Here is a 21,743-nt window from a genome sequence, read left to right as displayed (position 1 = left end):
CTCGTCTCTGTGGATTTTTTGTCTCTGTGTTTTACTGTAGTTTCGCAGTTAGTGACGGAGAGTCTTGAAGGATACTGGTTATATATAGGCAGCTCTCACCTTATAAGGCCTCAAGAAGCACCAGGTGGGGGTCGGTGAAGACGGGTGGTGGTTTCGTTGACCTGGAACAAGGCTGACTCCCTGTGGACTCAGGCTGACAGCCGAAGTTGCTCTAGTGGGATCTAACAGGGTAAGTAAAACATCTTTTGATTATTCATAATATATATTTGGATGGTTATATATGTCAGATTCAAGGCTGACATTTCAGGAGTAAGTACAACAGGTAGATCAGGTAGGGATCTAAAGGCGATGTTATGGTCTCTCAACAAGGCCTAATCAATGTGTCAAGAGATATGCAATAACAAATGGTGTTTTGAAAGTAATGATCATGACTACAACAGTTGTTTTTCTGTTCGGTTTAAGAGTCAACACATGTTGTCAACACATGTTGACTCTTAAACTGGATTAATAAAGCACTTTTCAACTCTGACTTAATTGTTATTGGGTGAGTATTATTGTCTACATTGTCTGTATTACTTACTTCACTGCATTAAGGGGATTTGTACAGTTATAGTTAGATAACTCTTGTGGTTTACAGTTACAGTCAGTGTGACTTGAGAGTCCTTTGATAGGCATCTTTGCTGGTACACTGTGGTTGGAGTGGAGCGGTGTTGCTACTTCAGTGCTTTTAAAATATGAGCCGCCTGCTGAAGCCCACTGATTACTTACCTATAGTTTTTGTTATTTAGGGTTAGGCTCCATGATCATTGTAACATTTTACCATACCCAAAAAACATGTTAATGTTTCAGTTCACCTTCAATTTTGACCAGAGGGAAATTAAAAGATGCACAGCAGTGTGAGCAGGTGTAACCTAAACGCACCACATGTCAGTAATCACCAGTCTGCTCTTAACAATGCACTAATAATTAAACAATTTAATACATTTTGAACACGCACAGTTATGAAGATGTCATATCTCTTTTTATTGTTTTTATTTATTTTATTTGAACCTTTAGTTGAGTTCTTTTTTTTTACATTCAAACCCTTTTATTGGGATTCTTAAAGTGAATCAGCTGGGGTTCTGGAAGTCAGCCTCCTTTTTACATAATAAAGATGATCCTTTTCTCCTGTGAGCTTATGGTCTTGTAAGTGCAGTTTGGGTCAGATCCTAGGGTTAATTAATTATTTAGAGTGCTTTTGACAGTGCTGAATATCACACCTCCTTTCACTCAAATAATCGATGCACAGAGTATCAGTATGTGTTTAGACATGGCAGCACAAGCTCTGTGTTTACTAGCTGCACATCTTGTTTATACTATGGCTAGCTACTATGTGCATCCCTTACAGGTGGACTCCAAGTTCATATCGTATTGTTTTTGTCAGTATCTGTCTCTGTGATTTGTGTTGTTATTTGTCCTGTATGATATATGTTACGGTTCAACAGGTCAGAACCCACAGTGTTATCATGTCGGTGTGGATCAAACCTGGATACTACGACCATAATTATCATCACAAAGAGAGCAAATATGTGGTTAAGGAGTACAGCAGGTATCTTCTGTGGCTCATAACGACTAAACAATAGCTAATCTTGATACTTTAACAATAGTAAGTTTTGCTCGTAGCTAAAAAACAGCTAATATTGATACTTTAACTGTTGTATGTTTTGCTTCTAGTTAAACTCCAGCTAATCTTGATACTTTAACAGTAGTGAGTTTTGCTCATAGTTACTAAAGCAGCTGATTTTTGGTGTTCATAGAATAGTAGCCATGTTAAAGTTGACTTGAAGTTTATTTGTAGTTCATGTGTCACCTATAATCATCTCAGCTACTGATGCTTTGCCTCTAGGTAACAAAGGAGCTAACAACATGGTTAGTGTGTTAACTTACAGATCAAACACGTGTGGTTAACAAACCATGAAATAATTTATCTTGCTTACATTTACATCTTCTTACCCAAATTTCAGTTTTAATAATATTTTTTGTATAACTGAAGATTGTACTTTGATTCCCAAACGGTCTCTTTTTCAAGGCCAGAATTTATGTTTTACATTTACCAGTGTGCTCAGGAATGCTATGGCTTGATGCACATATGCCTTCAAACAAGGTTCTGTTGTTGCAGTCACTCACAGACAAATTTAGGCTTTTCACCAATCCTTTAAGCTACTACCAAAAATATATTTTGGTTATATACCAATCCTTACACTAGGAGAAGGACTACAATGACAGTTCTTTTGTATTTAGTCAAATATTTAATCTGTTGTAACATTACAAAATATTAAATAAAACTACTTAGATTGTACCACTAACCTCCACAGCAATACCATCTTCCACATTTAAAGTCAAAAGGCTAACCCCAAAAATATAATTTTCACAATCCATGACTCATTAGCTTTGTCAGCTTCATTCTGAATTGACCTCGCTTTAAGCTTGTTGGGAAGAAAACAACTGTATGAGTCCAACCATTACTCCTTCTTACTCAGTGGGTGTGTCAACTGGCTGCACTGTGTTGTGAAAATGTTGTTAAGAAATCTATGAAACCTTGACAGTGAGCGTTGCAGTTCACTAATCTTTCTTACATCAGTCTTCATTCTTCTCGCTCTTCTTCTTGTTGTTTTTTGTTTTTGTCACATTATGTTTTGTCATTAATGTCCATGTGTTGCGTGTGTTTAGCTCTAAGACGATGGAGGACAAATATGAGTACAAAACACGAGCTTGCATCCAGGAAGTGGTAACCATCACTTCATTGTTAGAGTTCTTGCTTTTATTCCTGCAAGTATAATTTGCTGAATTGTGTATTGTTTATCTATTTAGGTGAGGTCAAAGATGTTGGACAAGTATGTGCGCGAGGAGCCCATGATCAGGGGTCCAAAGTTCCTGGTCCGACTCAGATCCCACACAGTATTTGAAAATACTCCTATTAAAATCTTTTGTACAGTTGAGGGATACCCCACTCCAATTGTGAAATGGTCAGTTGATAATTACTATCATTTATCAATAATGTGTTGTATTGTTGTCAGGGTGAGTAAATGTTTTAGTTTGTTTTTAGGTACAGAGATGGCGTCACTCTGGATATGTCTTCTGGAAAATACTTCGTCCAATCCAAAGGTCGAGTGCACACATTGGAAATCCCAAGGTACATGTAGTGAGACATCAGGAAGATGAGAACCAGATTCACCAGTGTCAGTGGGGCATGTGGATTGATATTTTGATGCTAACAAGGTTTTGAAAAGTATCAATTCTTATGAAAAACATTTCAATACTTAAAATTTTGCAGCAACAAAAAATCTTATCAAATTTTAATACAGTTTTTTTTATATTTTAGTTTACATGTAGATATATTTAATTTGAGATCAGTTCTTGCTGGGGTGAGGTAAAAATTATAAAAGCATCTGAATCCCAAGGTAGAATTCTTTATAGTAGAGTAGTTTCAATGCATTTTAAAACAAAACTCATTGGTATTGGATATTACAATACTTGGTATGGAATCAAAACAATAAGCACTGGTATTGCCCATTGCTAGTTACTGTGTGCGAGTCAGCTGACAGTGTGTCTGTGGAGGGGCCGTTAAAAGTATGCCCCTCCAGCCTCAGGAGTCTCAGCTGTTCGAGAGCTGACCTCAGTGCTATGTGATACTGCGGGGCTCCTACACTCACCCGCTCCCAGTCACTTTTAAAACCTTTACACTTCTGCAGCCAGATAAATTGTTAGTTTGTGTGGTTTGTTTGAATGCAATACTAAACTCCTGTTAACCTTTGACTAGAGTTCTGTGATAAGCCCTACAGCTTCTTAGTTTCATATAATTACACCATGTATTCAGAACTCAGCTGTCTGATGCAATAGCCATCATAGTAATTCTGTATGCCTCCCCAACCCATCGTTTAGCATTCCTCACACAGATTTTATTCTCTGGACAGAGGATTTCACCCGTCTACAGTCATTTCTTTCATTTACTAATGGCCCTACTCATGAAATTGAATTTAATTGAAGTTCATACAGTGTATGAATAATATTGTGTATTATTGTGTTTGCTTAGATGTACAACTGATGATACAGCACAATTCACTGCTGTGGCTGGTAATCTGCATGGACAGGCCTCCACTCAAGCATCAGTCATTGTCAAAAGTAAGTCAGATTTGTATGTGATGTTCTGTGCATGCAAAACACAATTCATCCTGTGAAGACTTAAACAGACAAAAAAAAAGACAGCTACATTTGTTTGAATATACATATCCAGCATCATAATAGTATTTTGGATATTGTGAAAGTTGTCATAACATTTTCTAACATTGACTTATTATCATGTTAGGAATCCATTTCAAATACATATTTATATTGACACTTTGAAACTCATTTTCATATTTATGTAATCTTTATACATATTGTTGTCCTTTAACATTTGTAACGCTCAGTTTTAACCTTCTGTGTTTTGTGTATTTATGCAGGGTTCAAACAAGAGGAGGAGATCTGCCCTTATGGATGGATGCCATTCACTGGTAGGACACCAAATATTACGATCAGTCACAATGTTTTGTGTTTCACCTTCCATTAATTTGTTTCTTTTCTTGTCTAGCTGCAATGCTTCCAAAGATCACCTTCACTAAAATCAGTATTACATTTTTGGAGTCATTTGGTCCAGTTTTTGCTACTGAGGGGGAGTCTGCTTCTCTGACTGCCACAATGACACTCAGTCCCAACCTTGCCAACCTGCAGCCTGAGGCACAGTGGTACAGAGATGGTAACTTTTGGATAATAGCATCATAACTACAAAAATAATAGCTCTGTGCATTACCTTTGCAATTCTATCTTCTGTCCTAATTCAGCAAGTCTTTAACTATCGGTGTGAACAGATAAAAATTGCATTATTTTATAGACCATTAGCAGTACATTATTCATTTAAGCTAGAAACAGGTTGTAAAATAAGACATAAAGTTATATATAGTTAGGTCAATTACCCTTTAAAAATTGTACCATAAAAGACTCTTTTCTGTGTTTTATTCCCAGATGTTCGCCTCGCTGATTCTAAATGGGTGAAGATTGAGACTGGCAGGGGAGTGACTACTTTGACCCTCCCCGACCTGTACAAAGACGATGAGGGCCTCTATACCTTGCGTATGGTTACTAGAGGAGGAATTGCTGAACACAGTGCTTTTGTCTCTGTAGCAGGTAAGGCACATTAATTTTGACATTTTCTTGAGCAATTGTCGAATTCATATCTTTTCATTATTGGTTATAGATGGCCCGCCCCCTGCGCCCAATGCTCCCGGGGCTCCTATGGACATCAAGATTCATGATGCAAACAGAGACTATGTGATTGTGTCCTGGAAACCTCCCAACACCACGACTGAGGGTCCAATCATAGGATACTTTGTGGACAAGTAAGTCATGACTTTTGGTCTATGTCTTTATTACTTTGGATGATCCAAGCGGTATCTACAAGGCCTATTACAATACTAAAAAAATCATGGACAACCAACTGTTCACATTAATGATTTACCACATATATTTTCTCTGGTGAAATATAACTTGAATAAAGGGCATAAAACTCAAACAATGGATACCTGGAATGTACTTTTGGCGGCAGCAAAAAAGTAAAACCAAGAAAACGGATGACAAGGACTGAAATAACATTTATTATGAATTTGAAAATTCACAGATTTGCTGGACATTGGGATAAATATATAAGGGAACAAATGCCTGACTAACTACTGTTGTTCTTTTTATTTGTGCCTTTTTGCTCTCTGTGTCTTGTTCTATTTTTTTGTTTTGTATTTTTTATTTGAAAAACTATACTGAATGGATGTACTGTCCTCAGTCAAATTGAGTATTTTGTCAATACTTTGTCTCTTAAATGCATTCTGTTGTTTTCTTTGTGTTTTTCAGATGTGAAGTTGGAACAGAAAACTGGACCCAGTGCAATGATCACCCCATTAAAATCTGTAAATACCCAGTGTCTGGGTTGTTTGAAGGCCACTCCTACTACTTCAGAGTGCGAGCTGTAAACTCCCATGGCATCAGCAAAGGATCACGTATGTCCGAGCCCATCGCCGCCCTGGACCCCACCGAGTTCGAGAGGCTTCATAGTGAGTCTCACTGTAGATTATTACTCTTATCCAATGTGCCTGCCTCTTTTATTGCCTCACTTTGGTATTGATTTAAATAAACTGAATACATCACAGAAGCAATTAGGCAAGTAAGCAATTACAAAATTACCACATTAATAATCATGAGCTTTACTGCCGGCTGCTATTTGTGTTATTTTGTTTCCCGCTTCTCGATTAACATATCAAAGCTTTATTCAAGGCGTGTACATGTTAGCATTGTGCTCATTTTTCTACTACGATAAAATCCACCCCTAATCATCTGTCTTAATAATTCTGAATTTTTATCTTGCTCAGCCAAAAAACTGGGTGGAAAACTGGACATTGTGTCTTACCATGATGACCATGAAGGTACGATTACATACAGTACATACATATATGTTAGCTGGAATAAAGAGTTGATTTGTGACAACATTGTGTGTTTTTGTAGAGGAGGGACTGCCACCAGCCACACCGACCGGAATCTATGCCTCTGAAACTGACCGAACGTACGTTGTCCTGAGCTGGAAGGCCCCTCCATATTCTGGCAAGGCTCCTATGTGGTACTACATAGAGAAGGTAAAATATTCATTTTCGCACTCTAATCACCTGTAAATTACGCTGTTTAATTTTTATGAACCATTCAAATAATCAGTTTAAGTGAGGATTGTCGGTTATCACGACTGTATTTAACCAATCTTTGCATGTTTAATTCCAGTCCATGGCAGGCAGTGGTGCTTGGCAGCGTGTGAACACTCAGGTGCCCATTCGCTCTCCACGTTATGCCGTCTTTGACCTTGCAGAGGGAAAAGAATATCAATTCAGGGTTTTGGCTGCCAATATGTATGGTACCAGTGAGCCGTCCGAGCCGTCCAAGCCCGTAGAGACTCAGGAACTCAAAGGTTTTTAAATTTGGATTCAGTTTATCTCAAAAGCAAACCTGAGTGAAAAATGATGTAATTGTGTTTAGGTGTGCCATCCGCTCCTGGTCAGGTGGTTTCTACAAGAGAGACGGACACTTCTCTGCTTATTCAGTGGGCTTCCCCTAAGGAACCCAACAATCTGATCGGCTACTACATTGACCAGTGCGTGAAAGGCTCTAAGGACTGGACCTCTGCCAACCACAAACCACACAAGAGCACCAAGTTGGTTTTAGATCCATTAAGTTGCTGTTTGCATTTTGTGCATATGTTGTTTTAAAAGGAATTTTCTTGGCGTTCAGGTTTGTGGTGAGTGGACTGACGACCGGAGAGACCTATGTTTTCCGTGTCCAGGCCATCAATGAGCTGGGTCTGAGTGATGAGTCCCAGGAGTCTTCCCCACTTATGGTCAAGGCCGCCCTGAGTCAGTCCTTTGTGTTTATTGATGTTTCTATTGACCAGTGCTTTGTTAGCTATTCTACAGCAATAGCAAAATGGTGTTACAATGACGTAGGCTCACATTAATGTTGCTTATTGTGTTTTAGCCCCTCCCTCTGCCCCCTACGACGTTGCTCTGTTGAACTGTGACGGCACCTCAATGGTCCTGAACTGGAAGAAGCCCCTTCACTCTGGAGGGTCAAAGGTTAAGGAGTATTATGTGGACAAGAGACGGAGTGGGGAAAGTGTATGGAGAGAGATCCATATTCCCCCAGTGACAGAAAGAGTTTATAAGGTAGCATTGTAATATTTGCCATATTTTATTCCATGTGTCATATTTTGTCAGTAGAAATATGAATGTTTTTTTTCTTTTGTGATTTTTAGGTGGAGGGTCTGACCACAGGCGCTGTCTATCAGTTCCATGTGTATGCTGCCAGTCTTGCCGGTCTTGGACCAGCTTCAAAACACTCAGCTGATTTAACCTGCGATGCTTGGAATATGCCTGAACCCGGTCAGTAATGTAGCTATGTTTTGTTTGTTTTACCTTCATTCAACTGATAAAAACGCCTGAAGCTCCAGATGTGATAATCTGTAACAAAACAGCGTTTCTTTGTTTATGCCAGGTCCTGCCTATGACCTAACATTCTGTGAAGTCAGAGATAATTCAGTTGTGGTTGAGTGGAAAAAACCTTTATATACTGGTTCTGGACCCATCACTGGGTACCATGTTGAATACGCTAAGACTGGCTCTTCTGACTGGACCACAGCTAATGAGACAGCTGTCACTCAACGCTTCCTCAAGGTCAGATGATATTTTTATTAACTGCTTTTTATTTTATTGAACATTTGTGAGAATTATGAGATGATCACCATAATAATTACGGATTGTTGAACTCCACGTCTAAAATATTCAATCAATATCATTACAGTTTCAACAACTCTTGTTCAAGGGCACCACTAGCTGGACTCACTGTAGAGACAGCACACGCTTGTGTAACACTGACATCTAGTGGATTGTTTGAATACTTACTCATCAAACGGGCCTGCAATGTATTAATTAGTATGATTAGTGTGATAACCACTGTTTTTGCTCATTAACAATGTTTTTGTCATCATGCTGATTTATGCAACTTGTAAGACATAAATGGATTCATCAATATTTACATCCTACATTATACTAAAGGTAACAGGTCTGGAGGCTGGTGCTAATTACCTGGTCAGAATCCGTGCGGCAAATGCAGCTGGAAAGGGAATGGCTTCAATGCCCTCTGACCCTGTGATTACCAAGGCTTTGGAAGGTGCACTTATCACATTATTATTCGTTAATTAAATAATTGTCTAATGGAAAGAATGTCTTAAAATTTGTCATTTCGTTTTGTCATATGCCAGGCTCCCAAGAAGTGTGCTGTGCGGTGAATGAGAAGACTGGTGATATTGTTTTCTCTTTTGAGTCCTGCCAAATAAAGGAAGGCTCTCAGTTCATCTGGAAGAAAGATTATAAAGAGATCACAGACTTCTCCAAAGGACTAGCGATAAAGACTGAGGGAAACCTGTGAGCGTATAGAAAGAAAAACACATATATATTATTATTCTGTTCAAGTCCAGGCCATCTCACCCCCAACTGTCTCCATCAACAGGTCCAAACTGATCTTTACCAACGCCGACAAAGAGGACTTTGGCACATACTCTGTCAGTGTCACCAACACTGATGGAGTTTCCTCCAGCTGTTCAGTTTCAGCAGAAGGTATGATTCTACACAAAAGACTATAAATGCTATAAAGACACCAGATTTTAAATTAAAATTACTTATGAAATGAGAAAACCCTCAAACACAACCCGCACAAGAGAGTGTAGTATCTTATACGGATGCCCTGTTCAATGTAAAAAGGTCTGAAAAAGGAAAATGCAATAATCCACATCAGATGAAACACAGTATGGCTGCAAGTGTTTTTGTGCATCTCAGAGAAGACTTTGGTGGTGCAATGCTCCTTTCTTACTGTTGCACCATTGCCCACTAGGCTATATGATGCGACTCTGAAAGATGTTAAGTGTTTTTATTTAGCCTAGAGTTTTATACTTTAATTTAGACCCGCTCATAAATTGCTAGTCTTTGTGTCTTCATTTATTAAACTCTCAAGTCAAGTCTCCCAAAGTGACAAATAGTGCCATTTTTGAACTGCTTTGTTTTGGTAGACATAGACGACTCTGTCTTCTCCCCTGTGGTTGTTTGCTTTAGTCTTTTATTTCTCTATCTCCTACAATTTTAATTCCAGCGCTAACTTTTCCCCTCCAAATGGCCTTAATATATCAGCTCCCCATCCTAAGTCAGGGTTAAAGTCTGCATATAAAAAGTAAGCTCTGTTTTAATTGCTTTTTTTGCTCTTGGCTGAATGGAATTAAACACTTTCCTCTTTTCTTTCAGAGTTGGCTAAGATGCTGGCACTGAGCTATGATATCAGACACCCAAGTAGGTTCAATCTCTTTTATTATCTGTCTTTGGCTGTCCAAATCTCCGTTCTTGTACTATACGTTCTGTGCATCACTGCTTTAATGTCCTCATCCTTCTTTTATATCCACATTTCTGTTTTTCTTTGCCATCGCTATTCTTTGTTCTCAATGCCTTTGAACCTTTCAATATTTTCATTTCATTTGATCAGCAAAAAAAGTCTTACTTACTTTTGCATCACCTGCCTGGCTACTGTTCGGCCTCTCTGTTCTTTCTCATCACGTTGCACTTCTCTTCTCATCTCTAAGTGCTTTAATAAATAATCAGTCAACAAATGTAATTACCTGGTGACCTTCTTGTGCTCTAGTCATCCCACTGAAGACCGAGTTGGACTACAAGATTCTGGAAAGAGGCCGAATGAGGTTCTGGCTTCAGGCTGAGGAGATTTCATCAAATGTCACCTACAAATTCTTTGCTAACGATAAGGAATTGTCCGGAGCCAGTGTAAGATGCACAACACAAAAAGATTTAAAACATATCTATACATTACTGAGATAAACGTGTGATGACATATCAGTGCCTCTGTTACGAAATGACACTTATTTTGAGTGCCGATTTTACTGTGAAGAAGAGTATAATTAAGCTCTGTATTTTTCTTCTGTCTCCAGCCAAACAAGATGGGTCATGATGCCGCCACAGGTGTGATCGAGTTCATCATGGACCATTTCACCGAGGAAAATGAAGGCACATTTACCTGTCAGATTGCAGACGGTGGTGGCAAAGCGCAGAGCTCTCTGGTTTTGATTGGAGATGGTATGTAGGGACAAGTCACAGTACTGCAATGCACCTACTCTGGTATTGTTGCAAAAGCATGAATAACTGTAAAAAATAGCCAGGATTCCTTTTCAATCAGTTCTGTATTGTATTTTATTCTAAACATTGCCAGAACTTTTGAAATGCATTTTGCTTTGAAGATGTACAATGAGTGAATAACCCGGTTACCATGAGGTTTTTAAGTATCCTGGTTTTGTGTCTGTCCATGTACACACCATATCCTGATTTCAATAAGCCGGTTATGACAGTATCCCGGTTATTCTCACTGGAATATTCCGTTAGTATCCAGAATACTGTCATCACCAGGCTCATATAATCTTTAGAGGTTAATACAATGAAACACATATAGCTACATTCAAATTTAATTACACTTTCTAAATACACTTATGAAAGAGAACAACTTCCTTTGTTTAAAAAGCACACCACCTATGGAACACTTCTGTAATGCAAGGTTTTTAATGATATGGATATGTATGCAACTTAAAGACAAGTTTGTATCAAAATGTAGATGAATGCATTAATTAATTATGATTGTGTTCTAATCCTTTGAATGAATTAGCTTGATAATTCACTAAATTCATTTATAGGGAGCGCTGACAGCACTTTGAACTCCTAATTATTCAGTGTTTATATGCATCTTTATCTATGCACAGCTTTCAAGGCAGCGCTGGCTGAAGCTGACTATCAGAGGAGGGAGTACATCAGAGTCAAGGAGGGTAAGCAGCACATCGTTGCTTTTAATTTATATGAACTTTACTTTACAACATGTGAGGCAAGTTGGCTGCTTGGATATTTCCTGAGTGACAAGGCGTGCAGCTAATTTTAAAGGAGAAATCAGCCAGGAGTTAAAGCTCGAATACCTTAAACATGTGGAGTAAAAGGGATTAGGATGCAGAGGGAGTAAAGCTAAAGCAATCGAAGGAGGTGGATAATGATGTTTAGGCTCACTTGCTGCTGTTTTATTCCCATCAGGACCCCACTTCAGTGAGTTTCTGTCACTGCAGGTTGGAGATGACTGCTCTGTTAGTCTGGTCTGCAAGGTACACAAAGCACAACTCAAATATTATACCATATTAACAATACAAACAAATGTAGATCAGATTTGCACATCATATTCAGAGAGAGCAAGTTTAATCCAACTAAATGCTTTATAATGCTGAAGAAACTATTTTAATTCTGATATTTGTAATTTGTTGATGAAGTCGTCATAAGGCGCTGGTACAGCTGGCAGCCCGGTGTAAACGCTCTCTCTTCTTTCTCACACTTATTGTGCTTTATCTCCTATATTTTGTAAATATAGTTAGTATATTTTTTCTATTTTACTGTACGATAGGGACACGCGCTGGAATAGTTTTTTAATTCAACTGTTTTTGACTTTTTTCGGCTGGATTTGAGCGTTTTTCGTTGCGTTCGTTGTGTTGTTGTGACGTGAGCTAGCTCCGAGCGAGCCCACCAGCCCCTCCCTCCCCGCGCCCTCCGGCCGCGCTAAAGTACGGCGTGTCGTCGGTACACGTTTATATACACGTTTATATGAAAGAGGAACTTCACGAACGATCGGGACACGCACTGGAATCGCTTTAAATTAACTTGTTTTGACTTTATTCGGCTGGATTGAGTGTTTTCGTCGTGTCGTTGCGATGTGTTTTGGCTCCGAGTCCCCCGGCCCCGCCCCCCGGCTCCGGCCCCGCCCCCCGGCTCCGGCCCCGCCCCCCGGCCGGCGCCGTACCGCGTTTCCACAAAGGAGGAACTCATGAAACTGCGGAGAACAGTCGTCTTACCCGGAGATCGTCACGTTATCCCGGCGCAATACTGACCTAACCTAATACTGATGTGCAATTCTGTCGTATGTGCAATTACTGTGAAATTCATGTGCAATCTATGTGCTGTCGTGACACATATTCATGTGCAATTACTGTCGTGATCACATGCAATGGTATTTATGTATTTATTTATTTATTTGTCTATGGGAGTTTTTATTTATTTATTTATAGAAGATCTTCTACTGAAAGTGTTTTTCAGACTTCCTATAAGTGATCTGTTCTTCTGTATCTACCTCTGTATCTACCTGCGTTGCACCAATGAAATTTCCCCATGTGGGACAATAAAGGAATATCTTATCTTATCTTATCTTAAGTCATTTCCACATTGACTGCTCATTCTAAATAAATTAAATTAAATAATAATTTTTCAATACATATTATGTATTGAAAAAATATTATTTTTTGAATAAAATAGAAGTTTACTCTCAGTGATGTTCCTAATATTGCATTTTCTGGGAGGCAGGTTGCTAATCTGAAGAAAGAATCTGAGTTCCACTGGTTCAAAGAAGACACAGAGATTATCCCTGATGTCAAACCCGATCTGGGATCAGGTGTCTGCAAACTCCCCATCAAACAGGTAATACTAAGTTCATTTGTTCTGCTACTGTAATAAAACACAGTTCTGGTATTGTTTGCTTTCATTTTTGACTTGGGCTATCTATCAATATCTTCTGTTAGTTTTCCCTGAAGACAACAGGAATTTACAAAGCCATTATCAGTGATGATAGAGGAAAAGATATGAGCCAAATTGATGTCTCTGGAAAAGGTAAACTCAAAATCCAAAAGAATGCGCGTGTTTTTGACGAAACTCAAATGAGTCCGCCTTTACTAGAAGTTTATAAAGCCTTAAACTTTGCAAAGCTTTAAAAGCGTTCTTGTGAGAGTGTGGCTCTACACGACAGCATTTACTCAGGAGTAAATCCATTTTAATTTCCCAGATTGAATGCCCCCTCCATAAACTCTGCATGAGCTATAATCCTCTTCAGATCAACCACTATATCAGGAGTATTTAATCACTCCATAAGAGGGAGATTAACCAGCAAACACACATCAAGCCATCCTTTTGTTTAAGGCAGAAAATAGAAATCCATTTGCATAAATTGCTAAGTACAATGTTAGCTGAGCAAAGGCAAACAAATCCTTAAGGCACTGTAGGGTTTAATTAAAAGTTCATCTCCGGTTTGGCTTTTTAAGATGCCACTGGAGGGCGCTCTTTCCTGACCCCTTGTCTATTATTCTATTCCAGTGTTTGAGGATGCCATAAACAAGATAAGCCAGCTGGCAGGTAGGTGTCAAACACACTCACGCCTACACACAAGATACAATACATGTCATATTATTGGCTCACTAAGACACATTGATTTTGAATGCTGTGCCAAACATCATTATCAACAGCTGAAGGTGCAAAAAAAAAATCTAAATTTACCTCAGTGTGAGATTTTGCACTGCGGGTTTGTCTTTCCTGCGTGGCCTTGCACACTCACTTCTGAGGCAGGCAGAGGCATTTGGCCATCACAGCGCCATGTGTTGAAATCATGTTAAAATTCCTCTGCCACTGCTGTCATAGTGACGGTGTGGAGGAGCATCTTACTCCTATTTTAAGAGATTGTCACTTGACAGCTTGGCAACGACAGTTACAGCCGAGGAAGCTGAGGGAGCGCAGTTCATTACAGGGATGTTAGGGAACCCTGGCAATGCAACAAGACGAACATACACACGAACCACATACAGAATCACTTAAGAAGCAACCGTAGAGATTCTGACGGATTAGGGGCACAAATAAAGATAAATTACATCTACTCTATCTCATGAATGAATCAACAATGTCATGAAACATTATGTAACACTATATGAAAAATTCCCTTTTACATTAGCTAACTGTAATGCATCTGCTCCATCAGCCTCTTGGACCACTACCAAAACTTGGAAAACATTTATTCTTAAGGGAGGGTGCAGTGTTTTTCCCAAAGATTCAACAGTACACATTGGTTGGAGTTGGAGCTTGAACTACAAACACACCGTAATCTTCGAGTTTATAGACTGAAAGTGGGGATTTCAAGATTATTTGGTGAATTTATATGTGTAAATGTAAGAAAATGACGGATTCCACTGTTGTCTGCAGAGGCTCGAGCTGTTCCTCAGTTCTGTGTGTCGTATTTGCTTTTCTTTTTTAACCGTAAGCACTGTTTGTTTAGACATGATCAGACCTTGCGTTTCTCTAATTGGTTAATTCACCTTTCAATCACGGCCAGTCCAACATTGTGGACACAGGATCTGGTTCCAAACCCTTTGTTTATTAAAAGGTATTGTGAAGGTATGTGAGCGTGGCTGGCCGGGGAATTACTGAGAAATCATTATTTGCGTTTCATACATTGTTTGTGGCTGTGGATGTTAAAACAGCCACAGTGATATTAAGATTGCTTCTGAGTGGATGACCTTCAGACGGTACTATTCGTTCTTTCATTTACTGGTATTGGATCTGATAGATAAAAAGCATCTGTACCTTGATTCACTAGGGCGGTACTGAGGAGAATTGCTAACCTCTTTACTACTCCCAGCTGATAAAAGACTTCATAGCTTCCTGGCAGCAGATCGAATATATGTATAATGCTGATGTCAAGAGTGCCCTGAACAACCCGTGTGACCTCAATTGCCTCTTGTAGGAGCCACTGCCGCAGAGCTTGTGATTAACTGCACAGCAACAGGTATTCAGCTGCAATGTCACATGAAGTACTACACCTCCGAGATGAACATCACCTGGTCTCACGGGTAAGTCACTCCAAAAGCAGTCCATTTACCCAGAGACATAGATTCTTTTAAGGGTACTAACCACGGACACTTTAATTTCCTTTCCTTCGTCCGAAAAGGAAAACAATAAGCCACATAATAAAACTTGTGATGGCCACTGGCAAGGGTTTTCATTGTTCTTGTTATTGCTATAAAATTACTCCTTTTGCGGTGAAAATCACATCCCTATCATTCCCTCTAAAGATGCTTATTTTGGTGGACTTTAAAGTACTCAAGACAATATAAGACACAAAGGGAGAGACAACACAGAGGGAGAGAGAACAAAAGCCACACACAAAAAAGGAGGACGTTAAGGCCAATTGAGGACGTGGTACTTAATTATTTGCTCCATTTATTCGTTTGGAGGAGAGTGTTTGTACAGCGAAAATATTATCCTTATGCATAACATCTGACGCAAGCATGTGAGCATGATTTTGTATGTCATATCAAACAGAGCATTCCTATACCTTAAGATGTCCTTTCTTCTCTGGTTTTCAGAGAGACAAAACTCAGCCACAATGACAAGTTTGTGATCGGAGGAACCTCTGCTATGGCAACAATGGAGGTAGGTCACACATGGAACATTATAAAGCTGCAAATAACAATAAATTACCCTTAGACAGAGCGTTCTAATGGATGGCTTTAAACAAGGTGATGCCAGGACTATAATAGAATCAATTAAACTGATAAAACAGCCTTCAAAGAGATGTTTATTTCATACAAAATAAAAGCAAGTTTTGATATGTGATATGTTAATTAGATTGATAAAGGCTCACACCAGGTACTATTTAAGGATGATTTATTCTTATGAATACTCTAAATGTTATGTTATCATCTACAAATCTGACAAAGACCAAGAGATAGCTTTTCCTCATGTGATCCGTCTAAAATCTATGATAAATATTAACACTCTTAATACATTTTATGAGTATTAATTTGGTGTTGGTTTGATGTTAGGTGATTGAGCCGCTGGACAAGGACAAGGGAATGTACTCTATTGTGATTGCGGACCCTGAAACGTCCAACAAGAGAACCCTGGACTTGAGTGGTGAAGGTCAGTACACATTAAGGGACATATTATCCTTTAAGTGATACGTAAAAAGTAAAAAGAAAGTCACACTGCAATTTTTCAACAATCTATTTTTATTAAGCAGTCAATATTGTGTTTTGCAATGAACAAATTATGATCAAAATATGTTATAGTTTACTGTTAATATTCCCACAGAAAATAAAAAGCATAAATGTATTTTTTTAAAGCCTATTACCACATTCTGACCTGGAAAGTAATTTAAAATGTTTACTTACCGGTACTCATTTATCCCATGCATATCTTAAAATAAGTACGTACATTACATAGATACTTTGCCTTGACTTTTTTGTATTGTATTTAATCATTTAGGCAAAGTAAACATGTAGTAATGAGTTAATTTACTAATTCCAACACTAGTAGTAAAGTTCTCCAGTAGGGCATTAAACAAGCAAGCAGGCTCAGTTACAGGTCAGAGGCGAGTTAGTCACATTTAGAATACAAGGTATTTGTTTGTGAATAAAACACTTGTCATAAACACACAATGTCATACTGTGGAACATTCAGGCGAAGGATTCCCTGGATAGAGACGCACTGGTGGCGGAAGTTACACTGCACACCATCAATCAATCGAAACATATTTGTGACATTTATTCACTCGCAGTCACAGATTAGAAGTCATATATTTTGGGGCAGCACACTGGATGTTTTCGCAGCAAAATCCATTTTAAGCCCACGAGAGGAGAGTTGAACGAGAGACTGTCACTCCTCTGAACACCTCTGCTCAGCTGTACAGAGCATTTTGTTTCCCTCTCAGTACACTTGTCAGCTTGTGTTTCGCCTTCACCGAGGATTTCTATACTTGTCATAACAAATGCTGTCCACCTTCAACAAACCCAAACAAATAAATCATATTCATTGAGGGGAATATTATGTAAATGTTCAGCCAAAAGTTGTGAAAACGGTTTTCTTTTGTTTTTTTTCAGCTTATGAGAAAGCCTATGCGGAGTTCCAGAAACTCAAGTAAGAAAAGTTTTCATTTACCTGCCGAGTGGATATTTGTGCTAATGATGAATTACATTTTATTTCCCATTTGAATATGTGTTGCTTCAGCACTGCGGGCCACTGAAAGCTCCAAGTAATGCAAAATGATTTCCCAAGACCTTTTCTGTTTACAAGCTGGTAACAGCATTCCTTATTTTAGTTGTAATTTATTTAGAAACAGATGCTCTCTTGTATTTGTATCCACATAAATTCAATTTGGCCTGAAATTACCTTTTAAGCAGATCTTATGCTCACAGAACTCTGCGTTTGTTAACCCAGTATCCCTGTTGACCTAGTATCCAGCATATCCTTTGTAAGAAGGCATTAATTTATGCCCCAAGGATAGAAACACAACATAAAAATAAGCTTTACATAATTTAGTTGAATTTTCAAATCTTCAGTAACAGCAAGGCTCTATTTTGAGTTCCCAAGGATCCGTAAGTCATTTTTCTTAATAATTTAATCAAGTGCTCTCCTGCTAAACTGCTCTATAGTCTTGTTGTGGAAATAGCCAGATGAGGTCTTGAGGTCCATCTTAATCCTTTGCTTAATGAATTTTTCTGCAAAATAATTTTAGAAACATCATTTGAAAATCCTATCACTAAAAGCCTCCCACACTGGGATTTGTAATTAAGATTCAAATAGAAACAATTAAGGGAAAGACTTGAGGAGCCACATGACACCATGTTGCTCTCCGATGGAGAGTGCCAAAAGGAGGGTTGTTCTTTAAAGCCATCTGCCCCTGTGGATGGCATTTGACCTTGTTTCACGGCCGGGCAGAGTTTTCCTTTACTTAATTAGATAGTGTACCAGCATTTCGATTGAGGTACAATTATTACAAGGCCGGCTTTCTAAATGTAAATTCAGTGTGGCCAAAATACACTTAACAAGTGCATTTGTAAAAACTGTGTCTTTGACTTATAATTACTTTCTCTATCCTGCAGGGCTGAGGCCTTCGCTGAAAAGAGTGAGTTCACCTCAGTTCTGCCATTGCTTTTGGATATTTACTGAAGTTCATCCATAGAAGAGATTAAAGGTGTAACGGAATTTTTGTTTGTTCCAGACCGTGGTAAAGTGATTGGAGGCCTGCCCGATGTAGTCACAATCATGGAGAAGAAGGTAACTCGTGTTCATTTGTATGTGTATATGACAATGTTTCTCTGATATTTCTTTTTTTGTCTTCAGACTCTGAGTTTAACATGTACAGTGTGTGGCGACCCCAAGCCTCAGGTGTCGTGGCTCAAGAATGGAGCAGAGGTGGAGCCCGATGATCAGGTACGGTCCATGTCTTTGGGTCCTATTTATGTTTTAGTTCTGACTAAGTTGAGTCCTGGCAATAAAAATACATGTTTGTAGCTCTCACATGTAGTTACACTGTGCATGTTTGCACTTTGCTGTAGCATCAGACCAGCCCTGCTTCCCCATGATTAATCACCTTATTAAGCCTTCGCTGCAACAGTATGTTTCTATTAATCTGTCAAGTTTAACAGAGCATTTTTCCCATTTGGCTGTGTATTTTGGTGGATTAGTTACAGAGTACAGCATATCGAAAATCTATTTGTATTTAACTCAACAAAAATGAGAATAAATACCTTTTGAAGCAGAAATGAGTTCCTCCGCCAAAGCAGACTAACCTTACTTTGATGGATCTTGAGCTTATAATCATGTTTTCTACTCACTGTTTATGGGAGTGGTTGCAATGTTACTAAAGTTACCTAGAAGTGCATTCTCTGTGTTTACTTTATTTACCTCAAATAACATTTTCTATGAAGGCAGAAAAAAGAAATAAATGAGAAAGACGAATAACAATTTCCCAGAACTCTTTCTGGATCAATATAAATCTAATATACTGTAATCTAAAAGCTGTTGGGTATTGAACTTTTAAAATTACGTTTGATCTAAAATACATCACCTGCTTTGAAGGGGAAATTTCTATAAATCTAATGAACACATAAAAGAGTGTTTTTACTACTGGTGCCGTGTTCATTTTATAGTTAATTTGACCAATCACACTAATCACAGGCCCTCGCAGATAAAAATCTTTACTGTAATTTAGCTTTTTGGTTTAATCCTGATTATTTACACAAGTGATCTGTCTGTGTGATCAGTGAAGGCTGAATCTACTACGCATCACTCTACTTTGGGTACTAGTCTGTCTAAAGTCAGTGCTGATGTCCACAGTGATGGGTTTTCCTCTACTCCAAGGTCCTTCTTCCTCCATCTTGAGATGAATAGTTATATAATATGAAACAAACAATTATATTATAGAATTTCTGTCTCCAGGCAATAAAAGCACATTAAATAAGGCCAACGCTTGTTTACTGTTGACAAGTAAGCACTGAGTCAAACGCTATGACATATAAATGAGTAAATGATTGCTGATACCTATAAAAATGTAAAAAGGCAAACATTGTTAACACGGCATTTGCAAGCACTCAAGCTTTAATTCCACACATTACAAGTGTTTCTCTTTTTAATAGAAATGAAATTAGCCTTGTATAAGTGGTACTTGAGAAACAATACTTGTCCACAGAACCTTTGCTTTGAGTGGGCAAGTTAAGAGGTCTATGTATTCTGTGCAGCACTACTCACAGTCCATGAGTCAGAGCCACATCTTTAGATAAAAGTGGATGGAAATGGATGTTTTATTTCCTTGTATATGCGTCTTTGTTGTTTTCGTGGATTTTATAATATAATATACTTATAATATGATATGACCTGAACGCAGCTTTCACCAAAGGCTTGTCACTCAAACTAATACAGACAATGAGTTTGTATTGTGAGACATTGTGAATACACTTTCAAGTGACGTCATGTTTAAAAGGCTTAACTCCATCCATCTCGTCCCTCTTATTGCAGTACGTGGTCTCTCTGGATCAGGGGAAGTTTGCCAGTCTGACAATCAAAGGTGTGTCTATGGAGGACTCAGGCAGATATACCATGATTGTCCAGAACAAATATGGAGGAGAGTCCGTGGATATAGTGGTAAGTGTCATAACTACTTTTTCTCTAAGCCATGAAATATTTCTGACTTTGTGTGACTTTTATTGGGGCTTAAAAGTTAGATATAGCAAATCATGTTTGTTATGGAGCTGATGTAAGGCTTTAAAACGTTTCTTTGACCTTCATTTGTAAGACTTTGTGAAATAAATAAAAAGGCTTGGCAACTTTTCAGAGAAAAAAGTTTGACATTACAATGTTGAAAATGTACTAACATATACGTTATAACATAAAGGTATAATTATGTCCACTGTTAAATTCATGAATTATACTTTCAGTGATTTTTCTTCTTTCAGTGAATTTATATTTTTTAAGTCCAATCTTCATACAAATTTAACTTTTATACAATACTGCTTTATCATTATCATCCATATACGGACGTGTGACTCTCCAGTTTTATAACTCTTTAAACCTACCTTTACGTCCTCCTTTTTGTAAAGAAACTTCTTTGGATCATAACACTTTATATAACATCAACCAAAACACTGTCTCATTGTATATCTTTGAGCTTTGATCTGTGTTTTGAACCCAGTTCTGCTTGGTAAGCTACCTGACAGAGTCTATTTATATAGAACATGATCCGCTGACTGCTGTTGCTCGTCTTCAGGTCAGTGTGTACCGCCACGGTGAGAAGATCCCTGAAGCCAAACCAACCCTGACTCCCAAGACCATCATCGCTCCAAAACAGCCCATCGAGATTCCTCAGCCTAAAACCCAGTCTGCTGCTCCCAGCCCCGCCCCTGCTGCATCAAGCCCCTCCTCTGCTGCATCAAGCCCCACCCCCAAGGCCGCAGGAAGAGGAGTGAAGAGCCCTACTCCCACAAGAAGGAAGTAGAACGTGTCCCTTAAAAAAAAAAAAATGTGTGAAACCCTTTACTGATGACACCTTTGGGCCTGTACCTGTTGACAAAAACAAAATAATACAAGGAAATCCGAAAGAATGACTGAAACATATCTTAAATAAAATAAACCTGCAATTAAAATAAAGCAATTGCTGGAAAATAAGTATTCATGGCTTTTATTGAAGTAGTAATATACTCTACTGTAGTAAATTGCTGCTGATGATACAAAAGCGTCTGTTTGTAGTTCTCTGTAGTCTTGTATTTTGTGGATCCAGGTGTTTTAGACTTAATTCATAAAGTGCAGATTTAACTCGGTTTGTCGGTCCGGGATTACACCATCTTGTTCTTGATTTCATTTATTTAAAACTAGCTTATACTTGGTAAGTCAAATATGTTTTGAGTTTGTACATGGCATGAAAAGTATGAGGATAGTTGCCGTAGAGAATTATCACAGCCCTATTTGTGAACG

The 21,743-nt window shown here is 38.5% G+C and overlaps 1 protein-coding gene across 4 annotated transcripts; it reads left to right on the top strand.

Moving 5' to 3' along the window:
- The first annotated feature begins 88 nt into the window (after positions 1–88).
- Positions 89–21,437, top strand: myom2b (myomesin 2b). Of its 4 annotated transcripts, none has more exons than XM_072464484.1 (39): positions 109–229; positions 1,485–1,588; positions 2,710–2,767; positions 2,851–3,005; positions 3,086–3,172; positions 4,073–4,161; positions 4,482–4,532; positions 4,610–4,774; positions 5,041–5,202; positions 5,273–5,414; positions 5,920–6,119; positions 6,435–6,488; positions 6,568–6,695; positions 6,835–7,018; positions 7,087–7,261; positions 7,339–7,460; positions 7,582–7,769; positions 7,859–7,985; positions 8,098–8,276; positions 8,658–8,772; positions 8,864–9,026; positions 9,112–9,218; positions 9,897–9,941; positions 10,288–10,424; positions 10,589–10,733; positions 11,408–11,470; positions 11,727–11,794; positions 13,038–13,151; positions 13,253–13,340; positions 13,821–13,859; positions 15,238–15,343; positions 15,860–15,926; positions 16,319–16,415; positions 17,375–17,411; positions 18,377–18,399; positions 18,496–18,551; positions 18,618–18,707; positions 20,292–20,417; positions 21,040–21,437. In XM_072464484.1, exons 2-39 carry the CDS (start codon positions 1,506–1,508, stop codon positions 21,265–21,267), a joined length of 4,263 nt encoding a protein of 1,420 aa, XP_072320585.1. In that variant the 5' UTR covers positions 109–229; positions 1,485–1,505; the 3' UTR covers positions 21,268–21,437. The 4 variants fall into 4 exon arrangements, with proteins under 4 accessions (XP_072320588.1, XP_072320585.1, XP_072320586.1 ...); XM_072464485.1 differs by having other exon boundaries at positions 137–233; positions 1,490–1,588; XM_072464486.1 differs by lacking the exon at positions 1,485–1,588 and having other exon boundaries at positions 205–229.
- The last annotated feature ends 306 nt before the right edge of the window (positions 21,438–21,743 follow it).

Source organism: Eucyclogobius newberryi, unplaced genomic scaffold (genome assembly GCF_026437365.1).
Source record: "Eucyclogobius newberryi isolate DKJ021-1_F unplaced genomic scaffold, fEucNew1.0.hap1 SCAF_5, whole genome shotgun sequence".
NCBI classification, from domain to species: domain Eukaryota; kingdom Metazoa; phylum Chordata; class Actinopteri; order Gobiiformes; family Gobiidae; genus Eucyclogobius; species Eucyclogobius newberryi.
This window is presented reverse-complemented; position numbering and strand designations above follow the sequence as displayed.

Bases quoted from the DNA above. Each gene is read 5' to 3' on its own strand.
- myom2b (XM_072464484.1), top strand. From the start codon at position 1,506: ATGTCGGTGTGGATCAAACCTGGATACTACGACCATAATTATCATCAC. The intron at 6,489-6,567 runs GTACGATTACAT...GTGTTTTTGTAG, and splicing joins TTACCATGATGACCATGAAG to AGGAGGGACTGCCACCAGCC. The intron at 18,400-18,495 runs GTGAGTTCACCT...TGTTTGTTCCAG, and splicing joins TGAGGCCTTCGCTGAAAAGA to ACCGTGGTAAAGTGATTGGA.